We start from the raw sequence: 14,464 nt of genomic DNA, 5'->3' as shown, positions 1-14,464 counted from the left end.
AGAAGAAGAAGAAGAAGAAGAAGAAGAAGAAGAAGAAGAAGAAGAAGAAGAAGAAGAAGAAGAAGGAGAAGAAGAAGAAGAAGAGAAGAGTGAAAAAGAGAGAAAAGTGAGAGAAGAATGGGATTGACCTGCCTATGATCAGTTACTGAGTTAGATGAAGAAATCTTCTGCCTTCTGGTTCTGTACTTAAACCGATACATCAAGTATCCGTAATCTAAAGCTATCCCTTTGCTCTTGGAGGAATCCCTCCTTACTGCTTAGATCAGGCCAGTGGCCCTGAGAGCAATCTATCAGCCTGTCTTCTCAGTTAAGTCATGGCTGAGATGCCCTTTGACTACTCTGTTGTTGGAGATAAAAAGAGGACATAGAATGCTAAGAACTGAAAGTGACCTTAGGATATAGAACATAGAACCAAAAGGTTCTTCTTCCCCACAATGACTGTTGTCCCTGCACCTTGCTCATAGTCTTCTGCTGGCCCACACCAGGCAGCCACCCCCACTCCTAGGGTACCATGGCCCCCCTTTATTGGGCTCATCTTCCTCTCCCAACCCCCATAGCACCCCTCTCTCCTTTCTAGAGTGACTACTCCTATGGTTGAATTATCCTCCATGTAGGCAACTTCCCAACCATCTTGATACTCAACTATTTTTGCCCCAGGTAAAAAAAAAATTCCTAGTGATGGCTCTGCATAGAGCAAAGGATGTCAGAATTACAAGGAACCTTAGAATGTAGATTATAAGGCTTACAAAGGACCATAGCATGTCAGAACCCCGAGGACCCTTTGGGACCATCTAATCCTCCTTCCTCTACTTTGCCCCATGAAGAGGCTGAAGCCCACAGTAGTGAAGGTATTCATCAATGGAGCTTCAAACTAAAGGAGAGGTTGGGGGGGAGGGGAAAGGAATGAGAATTTTTTAAACCCTGAGTGTCAGGCATTGTGCCTGACACTTTACAAATATTATCTCATTTGATCTGTGCAACAATCCTGAGAAGTAGGTGTTATTATTATCCCCATTTTACGGTTAAGTAAACAGAGGCAAACAGAGATTAAAGTACCTGCCCAAGGTCATACAACTAGTAAGCATCTGAGGCTAAATTTGAACTCAGGTCTTCCTGTCTCCAGGCCCAGTGCTCTATCCACTGGCCCACCTAATTTAAAAAACAGGAAAGACATACATATACACATACACATGCACACACATATACATACGAAATTGCACATTCATGACTGTGGATCTGTGCATGTCTGAGTGTATCCATGCATCTTGCATCTGTACGTGCATCCGTATGCCTCAGTTGTATACCCATGTGTGTATACTTACATATGTACATGGAACTGCTTACTTGCAGGTACTCCAAGGTCCCTCCAAATGGGGGTGGATGACACAGGCATGCCATGCCATTCCTTATTATTGTAGATGCTTGAACATATCTGCAAGAGGGAGGGAGTTCTAATGACTCAGCTTATCTAATATGGCAGAGCAGAAAAAGTATGCACTAGGAGTCAGACACCTTCCATTCAAATCCCTGAGGTTCTTGGTCTACCACTTGGTCTACTAGCTGTGTGACCTTGGGTGAGTTATTTAATGTCTCTGAGCCTCAGTTTCTTCATCCATAAGCTGGGGATAAAAACATTTGTCTTTCCTATCTCATAAGACCTTAAACTAACAAGCTCATAGCCATGTGGGTTGTTCCATTATAATCAGTTGGTGGGTGAGTGATGGCTGGTCTTTCTTTCTCATATTAACCCCAGACCCATCTCCTCCCCAGTCTAGGCTCCATCATCCATGGGTGGTGTTAGGTTATAATTAGATGTGCTTGAGTTTATCTGATGTGCAGAGACTAAATTTATTCAGGTACAATTAAAACTTCTTTAGCATGTCCCAGTGTGTGCGGTATTTATAGGCATTCTGTGACACCAGGAAGGACTGAGGCGGCCAGCTCACCTCCATGATGCAGCCTCCAGGCCTCCAGGTCTTAAAACAGATTCTGAGTTATGCAGAACCTATGGTTACTGTACCTCCTACTCTTCATCTCCTATGTTTGGGGTCCATTTCCAGAGGAAAACCAGAATTTGGGCTTGGTTTCTTGTGACCAGTTCTCTCTGGTTAAAAGCTGGGTGGGGAGGACAGAGAAACTATGAGTTGAAATAACTATTTCAGAATATCTGTGGATTTTTGTTGTCCACCTTTCCCTACTTATTCTATTTCTCCCCCTTTCCTATTATCCATCCCACCCCTACCCCTAACTCAGCAATCTAGTATGCATAAGAACTCAGAGACAGTTCTCTGGGGGTACTCCTCCTCTTGGTGGCTGATTACAGGAACCACTGGAATTACCCACCCACAGGAGCATTAAAGAAATTAGGCTGAGCCCTGAGGAAAAATCAGGCAACAGAGCATAAAGATGCTGAATGCATTCTCTGTCTTACACCCTCCCCCTCAGAGTTGGGTTTGTCTAGTGACTGGTGGCCTCTTTGTAGGGCTGAATTATCGTCCTCCATTTTCCTCCTCCTTCTGCCCATCTCCCTCCTCTCCTCTTCTTCCCCCCCACTCTTCCTCCACCTCCCTTCACCTCATTTTTCTCCTCACCTCGTCATATCCAACCCCACAAAAACCCATATTGGGTGAATTGCTGATCTGGATGGCCTAAGTTTGGGGGCTGGGAGGGACCTGGAGAGATCTCACTTCTCCTTGCCTTGCCTCTGGCTTCCAATCCAGGTCTCAGGTCACTGGCTACAAGTATGAGACACCTCCCTCCCCCACCACTTCCAAGCCTGGCCCCTCCTCACACATTCCAAAGCCTCTGAGTCATTGGGAGGGGCTGTGTCATACAGGAAACGGGACCTAACGACTCTCCCTCCTGGGCTTGGATTCCCCTGGCTAGAGCACCTTCCCCAAGCAGCTACCAAGGGCGCCGTGCCCTGCCCTGAGCTTCCCACACCCATACCCCAGTCCTGGCCCCAGCGTCTAGGCCTCCAACTCAAGTTCTTGTAGTTAGTTTTGTTTTCCTCACAATATACCATAGGAAATAGCTAATATCAATATTATCGCTCGTGTTTTACAGATGAGGAAATTGAGGTTTAGCAGTGGAGCTCCTTGTCTAAATTCATACAATGACTCAGTATTGCAGTCAGAAGTAGAACCCAGGTCTCTGACCTCCAAGGCCAGTCATCTTTGCGTTATGCTGAACTACCTCTCAAAAGTAAGGAGAGGAGGAGAGGCCCCAGCATGGTGGCAGTGATGGAAGGGATGGTAGGCAGTGGGGGAAAGGAGGCAAGAGGTAGAACTGGAAGGCTGTTGTCATTCTTGTTGTCTGTCCTTTCTCAAAGAGGACCATGACATCAGGGAGGTGATGCCATGAGATGAAAGTGTGGATTTAAGTGAGAAAGGGCTCTGCAAAGTCACCAGCCTCACCTCCTCTGGAGCCGTCTGGGTCCAGTGGCAAGATATAGATCAGGACCCATTGTAAGCTAAGGGCTTTAACAAGTCTCAGTTTGACTGAGGCAGCACCCATTCAGTGATTAAGGCTAGGTAAGAAGTGAGGCAGAGAATGGCCTCTTTACCTAGTTTAAAAAAAGTAAATAAATCTGGGAAGGGAAGACCCTTAGGGTTTGTGGCCAAAACAGAAACAATTGGTATTTACATTGACTCTGAGCCAATCAGGGCCCAAACAAGGGGAAAGGGCAGCCCAAGTTTATATCCAAAGTCTTGACTTCTTCCTACCAAATGCCAGTTATACAAAAGATGATCACAATTTTTTTTTTTGCCTTTCTTTGTATCCCCATCTATTAGCACTGTGATTGGCTCGTAAGAGACACTTAATCACCATTCCTCATCTGAAAAAAGAGGGGGTTGAATTCCAGAACCCTTTTAGCTCTAAGGCTGCAGCCCTGTAAAAGAGCCTATAAAGCCTGGAGACCTCAAACCCAAAGCCTGGAACTACCCTTGCCCTGACTCAGGGGCTCACACTGGAGACTACCTCTCCCCTCACCCCTTATGTACAGCAATAACTAGGGTGTGCACTAGAGGCTTTGACAAAGGCTTCTGGAATTTAGTGGGGGGGGGTCTGCCAACCCTTGCTGAAAGAGAAACAGCACAATACCTTGTTAGCAGGGATAATTAGTTAAAATAGAAAGCTACTTGTTGGTGCCTAGGTTGAGAGCCTCTCTTCTCCTTGCCCCATCTCTATTTTCCTGAGCCTCAGCCTCAAGTTGACATCCCCACCATGAAGTGGTTTGCATTCTGGGCATGGTTTGTAGTACTTGCCATGGGTGCAAAAAATCCTAGTAATAACTTTGCACACGTGAGGTCAAGTCACCAAGGATTTATTGTCTGCTATGTGCCAAGGCATTGTGCTTAGCAATCGGGATACAAAGAAAGGTAAAAGACAGTTTCTGCTCTCAGGCAGCTCACAGTCTAATGGAGGAGACAACAGGCAAACACCTATATACAAACAAGGTATAGACAGGATAAAGTAGAGGTGATCTCAGAGGGAAGGCACCAGGATTAAGGAGGACTAGGAAAGCCTTCCTGCAGAAGGTGGGATTTAAGTTGAGATTTGAAGGAAGCCGGAAGGCAGAGATGAAGTGGAGGGAGTTCCAGACATGGGGCACAGCCAGTGCTAATGCCCAGTGTCTGAAGATGGAGTGCCCTATGTGAGGAATGACCAGAAGGCCAGTGTTACAGGATGTGGAGGGGATTAAGGTGGAAGAAGACTGGAGGAAGGATAGGAAGGGATGAAACTATGGAGAGCTTTAAAAGCCAAACAGTGGGTTTTCTATTTGATCCTAAACTAGGGTAATAGGGAGACAGGAATGTGTAAGGACCAGGGATCCTTTCCAGCTTCAGCTATAGATCTGGGATCCTATAGTAAAATGGAGAAGGAATTGGGTGGGGAACCTGCAGCCTCAAGGCCACACGTGGCCTTCTAGATGCTTGGGTGTGGCCTTTTCATCGAGGGGATTTGTCTGTGAGGTTTGGATTCAATCAAAGAGCCTCACTTGAGGACCTAAAGAGCCAAGTGTGGCCTTGAGGCCGCAGGTTCCCAACCCCTGGAATAGACAGTAGACAAGCTGGCCAACGAGGAAGCTATTTTACTAGATAGCTGTTATGGGATAGGCCAGAGGTACTGAGGATCTGAGGTAGGGGAATGGCCATTTGAGTGGAGATGAGGGAAGATACATACACTAGGACTTTGACTGGATACAGAGGGTGAGGGAGAGGGGAGGGAGAAAAGTGACTCTGAAACTCCAGTCTTGGGGGACTAGGAGGGTGGATGGTGCCTTCAAGAGAGGTAGGGAAGTCAGGAAGAGGGGAAGGTTGGAGGGGGAAAGAATGATGGGTTTGGCATTGCTGAGTTTGAAGGGCTACCATCCTGCAGTTCGGAATTCAGTCTGTGATGTGGTTCTGGATCTTAGGAAAGAGGTCAGGCTGGAAATAGAGATCTGGAAAATAGCTGCATAGTGGTTCTTAGCTTTGGGTGGCCCAGTGCCATCAAGGGGACCTTTCAGTCGATGGAGCTTGCTTTTTTGATCTTTTGAATGGGAGTGTTGACACCGGATAAAGTCCTCCTCCGGCTCTATGGGGATGTGTGGAGATTAGGGGTGGTGAGGGATTCTGATTCCACTGCATGTTACAGTTAGAAAGGACAAGCTCTCTCCTCGCCCACTTTTTACTAATGTGGAAATTGAAGATCTGAAAGAGGGAGTTATTTGACCCAAGTCCCACAGTGGCCGAGCTGGGATTGAAACTCAGGTGGGTGTGAATACCATGTCTCATGCTTTTTTGGTGCCATACCACATTTCGCTCAGTTTTGGGGGGCTCCCATCCAAGGGATGAGAATTTGGGGACCCATAGTTGACCTTCTTAGGGGGCCTTGGATCTGAGGTCTCCAACCTCTTAGAGGTAGGAGCAGGAGTGAGAAAAGGGAGGGAGGAATGATAGAGTTAAAGTATAATGGGGAAAGGGAGAAGAGAGAGAATGAAGGAAGGAATAGAAAGGGTGCAGCATGGGGGGAGGAGCCTGAGGAGACCGAAATGAGGGAAAGAAGTATGAGGACAGGAAGTCTGATAGAGAGGAAAAGAAGGTGAGGAAACACATGAGGGAAATAGGAAGCAGGGAAAGGAGAAGGAAGGAAGGGAGAAGGTGTAGAAGAAAGGAAGGGCAGCAGAGAAGAGAAAGCAGATGTTTAGTAAATGGATGTTGATTTGCTTTGTTGAAGGAGAGAAAAAGATGGATTAAAAAGGAAAGAACGTAGTACCATAGGCATTTAGAAGAGGAAGAGGCCACTAGTAGACACAATGTAAGCTCATTAAGGACAGAAACTCTTCCATTTTTGGCAATGTATCCCCAGAACCTACCTAACACAGTGCCCGGCACATAGTAGGTACTTAATAAATACTTGCAGATGGAGTGGCTAAAGCACTGGCCTTGAAGTCAGAAAGCCCTGGGTTGATTACTATTTCAGGCACGACCTTAGGCAAGTTGATTAACTTCATTGTGCCTCAGTTTTCTCATCTGTAAAAGGGGGGATAATAGCAGTACCTACTTCACAGGGTTGTGGTGAAAATTAAATAAGGTAATTATGTCAAGGGCTTCGCAAACCTTAAGTTGTTATATAAAAGTTAGTGGTTATTATTCTGGTTGAGCTAAGACTAAAGTGGGAAAGAGGAAAGCATTAACTTTCTGAGCCAGGCGCTCTGGAACCCCATCCCTGGCTTGTTGACCCAAATACTTCAAAGGTTTCTGGACTTTGAAGGCCACCGCTGAAGGGGACCCCGCCCTTGGGAGAGTGGGCTTGGGGCACAAAGAGAAGAGACTCCAAGCACAGTGAAGGATGTGGGGGAGATTCTGCAAAAAAGGCCAACCCTTGGGTAGGCCCTTCACCTAGACAATAGGTACAGGCCCCTGGGACAGCTCAGGGAAGAGGGGAGTGGGACACAGGTGTGGGGCCCCAGCTGCTGAAGGCTGCCTCTACGGGGGCCCTGGGGAAGGGCGCAGACACCCAGGAGACTGAGGGGACCCCTGGGCTTTACCTAGAGCCAGAGCAACAATGCTCTTCACCTTCCCCTCCAATCCTTCGCCACCCCCACCTACATACGCACGAATCCAGGTCTTTCATTCCTGAATGACAGACACCTTGATGACATTGACACACACACACACACACACACATACACACACACACTCTGACAGACACACTAGTGATAGTCACCGACGTACGCTGCATTGCATACACACTGACCCAGGCAAACCAGGACACCGCCACAGATAGACACATGAGGACACACCCACAGACGCACCAGTGGTAACCCCGGAATCATAAGAAACACAATCTGGCACAGATTCACTAGGGACATCAGTACGGACACACGCCCCACGCCCCTGTAATTGTTTGGAACACCCACCTCCACCCCCACCCTGAGCCTGCAGGGCTTGGAAAGGAGGCTGGGGCTGGGGAGGGAGGGGGAATCCCCGGGCTGCACCCCGCCCTGTGTATGTGCGCGCGCGCGCGCGCGCGCGCGCGTGTGTGTGTGTGTGTGTGTGTGTGTGTGTGCGTGCGTGTGTGTGCGTGTGTGTGTGTGTGGCTGCGCCAGGCCCACTGTGGTTGGTATGCGGGGGGCGCTGTGATGAGCTCACTGCAGTCTGGCCGATAATGAAGGATGGGGCTGGGGAGGGGCGGGGGGGACGGGGAGGGGACCGGAGGCGGCAGCGGCAGCAGCAGCGGTTCCTCCGAGCTTAGAGCTGTGAGCTCAGAGCTCAGCGTCTCAGGCTTCAGCGCCGGCCGGGCAGACAGAGCCAAGGGTCGGTCCATGGGCCTCCCCTGCTGCCGCTCCTGCTGCTGCTGCTGCTTCTGAGGAGGAGGAGGAGGAGGAGGAGGCGGCGGCGGCGGAGAGGGAGCGGCCGGCAGGCGGGCGGGGGCCCCGGGAGCCGGCACCATGCTGGGCTTGGATATGTGCGAGCTGGGGGCGCAAGTGCTTGAGCTCCTGTGGCTGACGGTGTGCGCCAGAGGTGAGCGCCTGAGGCCCGAGGCTGGGGCAAGGCTGGGGACTTTAAGGGCTGGGAGCACTGGGGAAGACACACATGCCAGGGGTTTGGAGGGGGAGGAAATGGGGAAACACCCATGCAAGAATCTTAGAGGGAGAAGACACGGGGAGACACCCATGCTTGGAGGCGGAGGACATTGGGAGACACCCATGGCAGGGGCATGGAAAGGGGGCTCACACTGGGAGACACCCATGCAAGGGGACTTGGGGTGGGAACACTGGAAGACTACACCCATGCCAGAGGACTTGGAAGGTGGCATCTGGACAAATGCCATGGCCAGGGGTGATGAACACTGGGGAACACCTGTGCTGGGGAACATGGAAGGGGTGCACCTGAGGAGGGGGACTAGGAAGATTCCCAGGCCGGGAGACATGAAAGAAGAATGTAGGAAAGGTGAGGTGAGGACTCTCGAGGTGCTGACACAGTCTAGCTTAGTACCTCCGGGGCCCTGCCAGCCCTCCCCCTCCCCATGGTAACTTTGGAGAGGTGCCCGCCCGAGTCATCAGCAGCCCAGCCTTCAGTACCTTCCAGGCACTGGGATCTGGTCTTCCTAGGGCGAGGCTCTCTTGTAAAGCAGGGTTGGGTTGAAATGGGGGCTGACTTGTGGCAATGGATGGGGTATGGAGGGAAGAGTGCAGAGGGTCTCATTCTTTCCCATCCCTCTTGAAATACCCATGGGAGAGCTGGGAGCAGCAGGTGAGGCTCTCACCAACCCCTCTGGCCTGGGAGCTGTCTGCATTCATTCCCTTGGGTAAGAGAAGGACCAAGAAACTGCTAAAGAGAACCCCTCCTCCCTGAGCCTTCTGGCTCAGGCGAAGCAAGGCTATCCACAGATGGGGGTTTGGAAAGGAAGTGTGGGGGAGAAGGCAAGAGTGGGGCCTGTCTAGGACAGAAGGGTTTGAGGGAGATGGGAGCTGGGGTGAGGGTTGAGGAGGGACAAGGTGGTGATGATAGGAGGGGGAATTTCATTTAGGAGAGAGGAGGATCTGTTTAGGGAAGGGGCTGTTCTATTTCTGTATTGGTACTTATTTCTGTGTAGAGAAGGGATCTCTATTGGGGTTGGGTCGGCATTGAAAACTTGAGTCTACTATATTAGTGAGGGAGGAGGAAGACTGTTAGTATTTGTGTATTTGGAAGGAAAACAGGACTGTCACTCTGTGAGAGCCTCCCTCTTAGGGACCCACCCAGAGCCCACTATCCATGGTGCCTAAGAGCAAAGCAAAGACAGAGGTGTCTCCCTGGAACTCTGTGGTCACCGGGATGGGGCTGGGGGCTGGGAGAGAAGATGAACTAAACCATCGTGGAGATACCTCGACCCAAGGTCCTTGAGCATTGGAGGAATAGGACTGAAGAAGAACCTTGGTCTTAGGTCACTATGAGAAGGGGCCCTGGAGCACTATGGGAATTCCATGCAACTCAATAACCGTGTGTATTATGTCCTCCTTTTATGCTAGGCACTGGGGGTACAAAGACAAAAATAAAACATTCCCAGCTTTCAAGGAGAGGGGGGGGATCGCAATATGTGCACAGATAAAGTTATATACAAAGTAATTTTAGGAGGGAAAGAACACTTAATCACTGAGGGATCCAGAAAGCCCTGTATAGGAAGTAGTACTTGAGGGGAGACTTGAAGGAAGCCAGGATTTTAGGAGGTAGAGGTAAGAAGGGGAAGAATTGGAGGCTTGGGGGTGGGGTGTGTGCAAAGGAAGACTGAGCATGGAATAACATGTATGGGGAACAGCTTGTGGACCACTTTGTATGGAACAAAGAGTTGGAAAGGGTGGAGTAAAATCACCCTGGAAAGGTAAGTAGGAAGCCAGTAGTAGAGGTTGTAAATGTCAAGCCAAGTATTTTGTATTTTATCCTAGAGGCAATAGGGAGCCACTGAAGATTCTAGAGTAGGGGAGTGACATGGTTAGATCTGTGTTATAGTAGTATCAATTTGACCACCACTTGGAAGATGGATAGAAGAGGGAGGCTGGAAGCAGGAAGATCATTCTGGAGACTTTTGCAATAGGTTAGATGAGAATTAACGAGGATCTGAGAAGAGCCTCTTAGGACTAGAGGCCAAGTGGAAAGGAGGAAGCAGATTCAGGAGATGTTGTGGAGGTGGAATTAACCAGACTTGGCAACCGACTGAGTATGAGGGCGAGGGAAAAGTTAAAGTGAAGCTAACTCTTAAGGTAATGAACCTGGCTGGCAGAAGAATGTTGAGGGTGGCCCTCAACAAAAATAGGGAACTTTGGAGGAGGGATGGTCTTAAGGGGGAAGATAATAAGGCCAGGGGTTTTATCCTCATTTAATCTGAGTTCAGTTTTCAACATAATTAGTTGGAGATACCAAGGGGATATCCAGGTGTAGATGCCCAGAAGACAGTTGGTGATTTGGGACTGGAGCTCAGGAGAGAGATTAAGGCTTGGCTGTATGTGTATAGACTGGGAGTCACCTACATAGAGATGATAATTGAACCCCTGGGAGTTGATGAGTTAGAGAGACGGAGACAGACAGACACAGAGAGGGAGTCAGAAAGAGGGAAATGGGGAGAGAGAGAAAGAAACAGACAGAGAGGAGAGTGACAGACAGAGAGGAAGAGAGGGAGGGAGGGAGGGAGAGAGAGACAGAGACGTAAAGAGGAGACAAAGACAGAAAGAGAGACTGAGACAGAGAAAGAGAAGAGTCCAGGACAGAACAGTCGCATCAGTCCTTTGCCCCAGAACTACAGGAAGTGAGCTCAGAGACTGGAAAGAGACAGTCCCCAAAGCACTGTGGGAAAGGGCTCAATTCAATTTAATAGTCATTTAATAAGTCACTACCAAGTGAAAGGTACCATGCCAGGGGCTGGGGATACAAAAACAATGCCAGTGTTTGCCCTCAAAGAGGTTATATTATCCCAAGGAGAAGCGGGAGTTGGGGTGGAGGTGGGTTGCTGTGATGTAAGAGATGATGGATGAAAAGGAAAGATAACTATTTGGAGAGGGAAAGAGAGCAGCGTTAGCTGGGAGGAGCAGGGAAAAATTTACAGCTTCTGAGCTGACCCTTGAAAAAGTAGAAGGGTTTTCTGCTGAGAGACAGAAGTAAAGAGGGGGCCATGTGCCAGGACTAGCCACTGTGAGAGGACGTGTCAGTCTGTTGCACTAGGACATTGTGGGAAAATAGTTCAGGGCTTCCCCAGGCCACACATCTGGGCAGCCCCTACTAGAGAGAGCAGGTGCTCCATTGTGACTGAGAGGATTGGTTGGGGTGGGGAGAGAAGAGGTGAGACCCCAAAATTTGTCCTCTTCTGGGAAAAGAGAAGTCTGGAATAATGGAGGGGATGGGGGCAGTGTGGGAATCTGACTGGCCTAAACTCCAAGACTTCAGAATCAGCAGCTCCAGATATCCACCTTAGGATCTGGGGAGAGAGGGTAGGGAGATCGACTCCCAATTCAGTTCTCTATAGTGTAGAGTGAGCCCAAGCCCATCAATCAACAAGCATTTATTAAGCACTTGTGTGCCTAGTCGTGTGTTAGGGCCTAAAGATATAGGGACAAAAAGGAAACGGTCCTCCCTTAGGTTTTATTGGAGGAGACGACATATACATGTCATTATATACAAGATAATTCCGAGGGGGGAGGCAGGATGCAGTTAGCAGCTAACTCTGTGGATCAAAAAAAGCTTCATGTGGAAGATGATTTACTAATTCCATTACCCCTTAGTTTTTCTGGTGGAAATGTCATTCAGAAAATTGAAATTGTTTGCAGCCACAACACTGGATCAACGCCCTTTGTTTCTGACCAAATCATTCCCCTGTTCAAAAAATTTCTGTGGCATCAAGTTTCCTGTAGTATAAATAATATTTGGCATTTGCATACAGCCCCTTCTCACATCTGGAGGAGATATGGGCCCTCCTCACCTCATGCCTGGACTACTGTAATAGCTTGTGGTTGGTCTACCTCGAGTCTTTCCCCACTCCCCCCATCCTCCATTCAACCATCAAATGGATCTTCTTTAAGTCAGGTCTGATCAGTCACCTCCTAGTCAGTAAATTCCACTGGCTCCCTATCACCTCTAGAATCAAATACAAAAGTCTCTGTTGGGAGTTCACAGCCCTTCACAACTTGGCCCCTTGTTACCTTTCCCCTCTTATGTCTTCCTCCCTGCCGTGTACTCTTGTGATCCAGTGAAACTGGCTGCCCTGTCATCATTCCCAGTGGACGCATTTCACTGTCTGCCATGTCTGGTTCTTCCTCATCATCTCTGTGTTCTGGCCTCCCTGGCTTCCTTCAAGTCCCAGCAAAAATCTCACCTTCCCCAGTCCCTCTTAATTCTAGTGACTTCCTTCTGTTAATGATTTCCTGTTTCTCCTGTATATAGCTTATTTGTACATAGCTGTTTGTATGTTGCTTCCCCATTAGACTAGGACCTTCTTGAGAACTAGGACTGTCTTTTACCTTTCTTTTTATATATTTTATCACTTAGCACAGTGCTTGGCACCTAGTAGATGCCTACTAAATGCTTGCTGACTAAATGAATTTAAAATAGTTTTTCATAATCTGGTTCCAACCTCTCTTTCCAAACATTTCGCATCACTCCCCTACATTCCAGTCAAACTGACCTACTAACTGCATCCCGTGGGTGACATTCATCTTTCACCTCCATGCCTTGCACAGGCTGTCTCCATGCCTGGAAAGCTCACCTTCCTCATCTCTGCCTCTAGGAATCCCTAGCATCCTTCAAGGCTCAATGCAAGTGCCAGACTTTCCCCAATCCCTACCACTCCCCCAGCCCTACTAATGCGGCTCCTCTAATGGTGGCCACCTCCAGTCATCCAGATCTATATCTTGCCACTGGACCCAGACAGCTCCAGAGGTGAAAGTGAGGCTGGTGATTTTGCACAGCCCTCCCTCACTTAAATCCAATTCATTCTCAAGTCATAGTATTACCTTCCTGAGGTCATCGTCGTCCTCTTCAAGAACGAAGGGCAAACAACAACAACGGCTTCTCTGATACTTTGTATTTACTTTGCATATATTTCAAATTGTCTGTGTATATGTGGTTTTCACCCAGTAGAATTTAAGCTCCTTGAGGGTAGGTACTGTTTTTGGTTTTTATCTTTGTATCAGTTCCCAGTGTCTAGTGCAGTGCCTGACATGGTAATAAAAACATAATAAATGTTTCTGAATTTAAATTTGAGAAAGTGATAAGACAACCGTGACAGCCGTTAGGATTGTCTCCCCTTTCCCACCCCTAGTCCCCTCTCCCTAAAATTCTGCTGTGGTTGGGTCTGGGCCTGGTTAGCCCCAAGAGGAAGGGCACAGGGTTCCCCTCAACAATTTCCTCCCTCCAAAACACATCTCACTGGCATCTGGGGAAACCCCTAGATAGTGTCACATGCCAGAAAGTAGCATCTTATGAACAGAGGCTGGGGTTATGCTTGGGGTCTGTAGAGGGCCCTAGATCTGCATCTAGGTCCTTCTCTGCTTTGGACAGGTGAATTTCAGGGTCCTTCCCCTTCTCACTTTGTTCCCAGTGCTAGGAACAGAGGAGTTTCTGCTTGCCTTGATACTAGTTCTTGGCTAATCTGGAACTGACAAGATCACGCTTCTTCTTTAGTTTTTGCCCACTGGGAACTAACAATCTAATTGAATGGTGTTTAGTAAAGTTCTCAATAAAATGAATGGATTATTGAAAGAATATTTGGGAAAATGAAGACTTCCTTCATTCTATGCCATCTTTACATATCCTAGAATGGAAAGGGCCATCTAGCCCAACTGCCCCATTTGAAGTCATTTGCTGAAGGTCACACATGATTTTGCAGCACAGCCAAGACTAGAACTGAGGTGTCAACTCCCAGTCTTTCTACCATACTCCTTCCTCTTATGGGGAGGCTGAGAAAAACATAGGATTATTGATCTACAGATGAAAGGAAACTCAGAAGCCATCTGGGCCAACCACCTTACTTTAAATATATATATATATATATATGTTTTGAAGTCATGAACTGGCCTAACCATTCTGGAGAACAACCTGGAACTATGCTCAAAGGGCTATAAAACCATGCATACCCATTGACCCAGCTATATTGCCCTTAGGTCTGTATCCCAAAGAGATCAAAAGAAAAGGACTTAAGTGTACAAAAAATATTTATAGCAGCTCTTTTTATGGTGGCTAAGAATTGAAAATGGAGGAGATGCCCATCAATTGTGGAATGGTTGAACAAGTTGTGGTATATGATTGGTATGGCATATTATTGTGCTATAAGAAATAATGAGCAGGTTGCTTTCAGAAAAACCTGGAAAGACTTACATGAACTGATGCAAAGTGAAATGAGTAGAACCAGGAGAACATTGTACACAGTAACAGCAATATTGTATGATGATCAACTGTGAATGACTTAGCAATTCTCAGCAATGCAATGATCCAAGACAATTCTGAAG

The 14,464-nt window shown here is 48.0% G+C and overlaps 1 protein-coding gene across 2 annotated transcripts in view; it reads left to right on the top strand.

The window, feature by feature from the left end:
- The window catches only part of LOC114043906 (rho GDP-dissociation inhibitor 3-like), a 30,450-nt gene that overhangs the window by 2,263 nt on the left and 13,723 nt on the right, over nt 1-14,464 (top strand). Inside the window, exon 1 of one of the 2 annotated variants that reach the window (XM_027863152.1) lies at nt 7,931-8,012. The exons of the other annotated variant lie outside the window; for it this stretch is intronic. Within the exon in view, the coding sequence (XP_027718953.1) occupies nt 7,940-8,012 (73 nt within the window). The 5' untranslated portion in view covers nt 7,931-7,939. Of the gene's footprint in view, nt 1-7,930; nt 8,013-14,464 lie in introns of those variants that run through there. 2 annotated transcript variants of the gene reach the window in all.

Source organism: Vombatus ursinus, unplaced genomic scaffold, assembly GCF_900497805.2.
Source record: "Vombatus ursinus unplaced genomic scaffold, bare-nosed wombat genome assembly UNPS02014770.1, whole genome shotgun sequence".
NCBI classification, from domain to species: domain Eukaryota; kingdom Metazoa; phylum Chordata; class Mammalia; order Diprotodontia; family Vombatidae; genus Vombatus; species Vombatus ursinus.
This window is presented reverse-complemented; position numbering and strand designations above follow the sequence as displayed.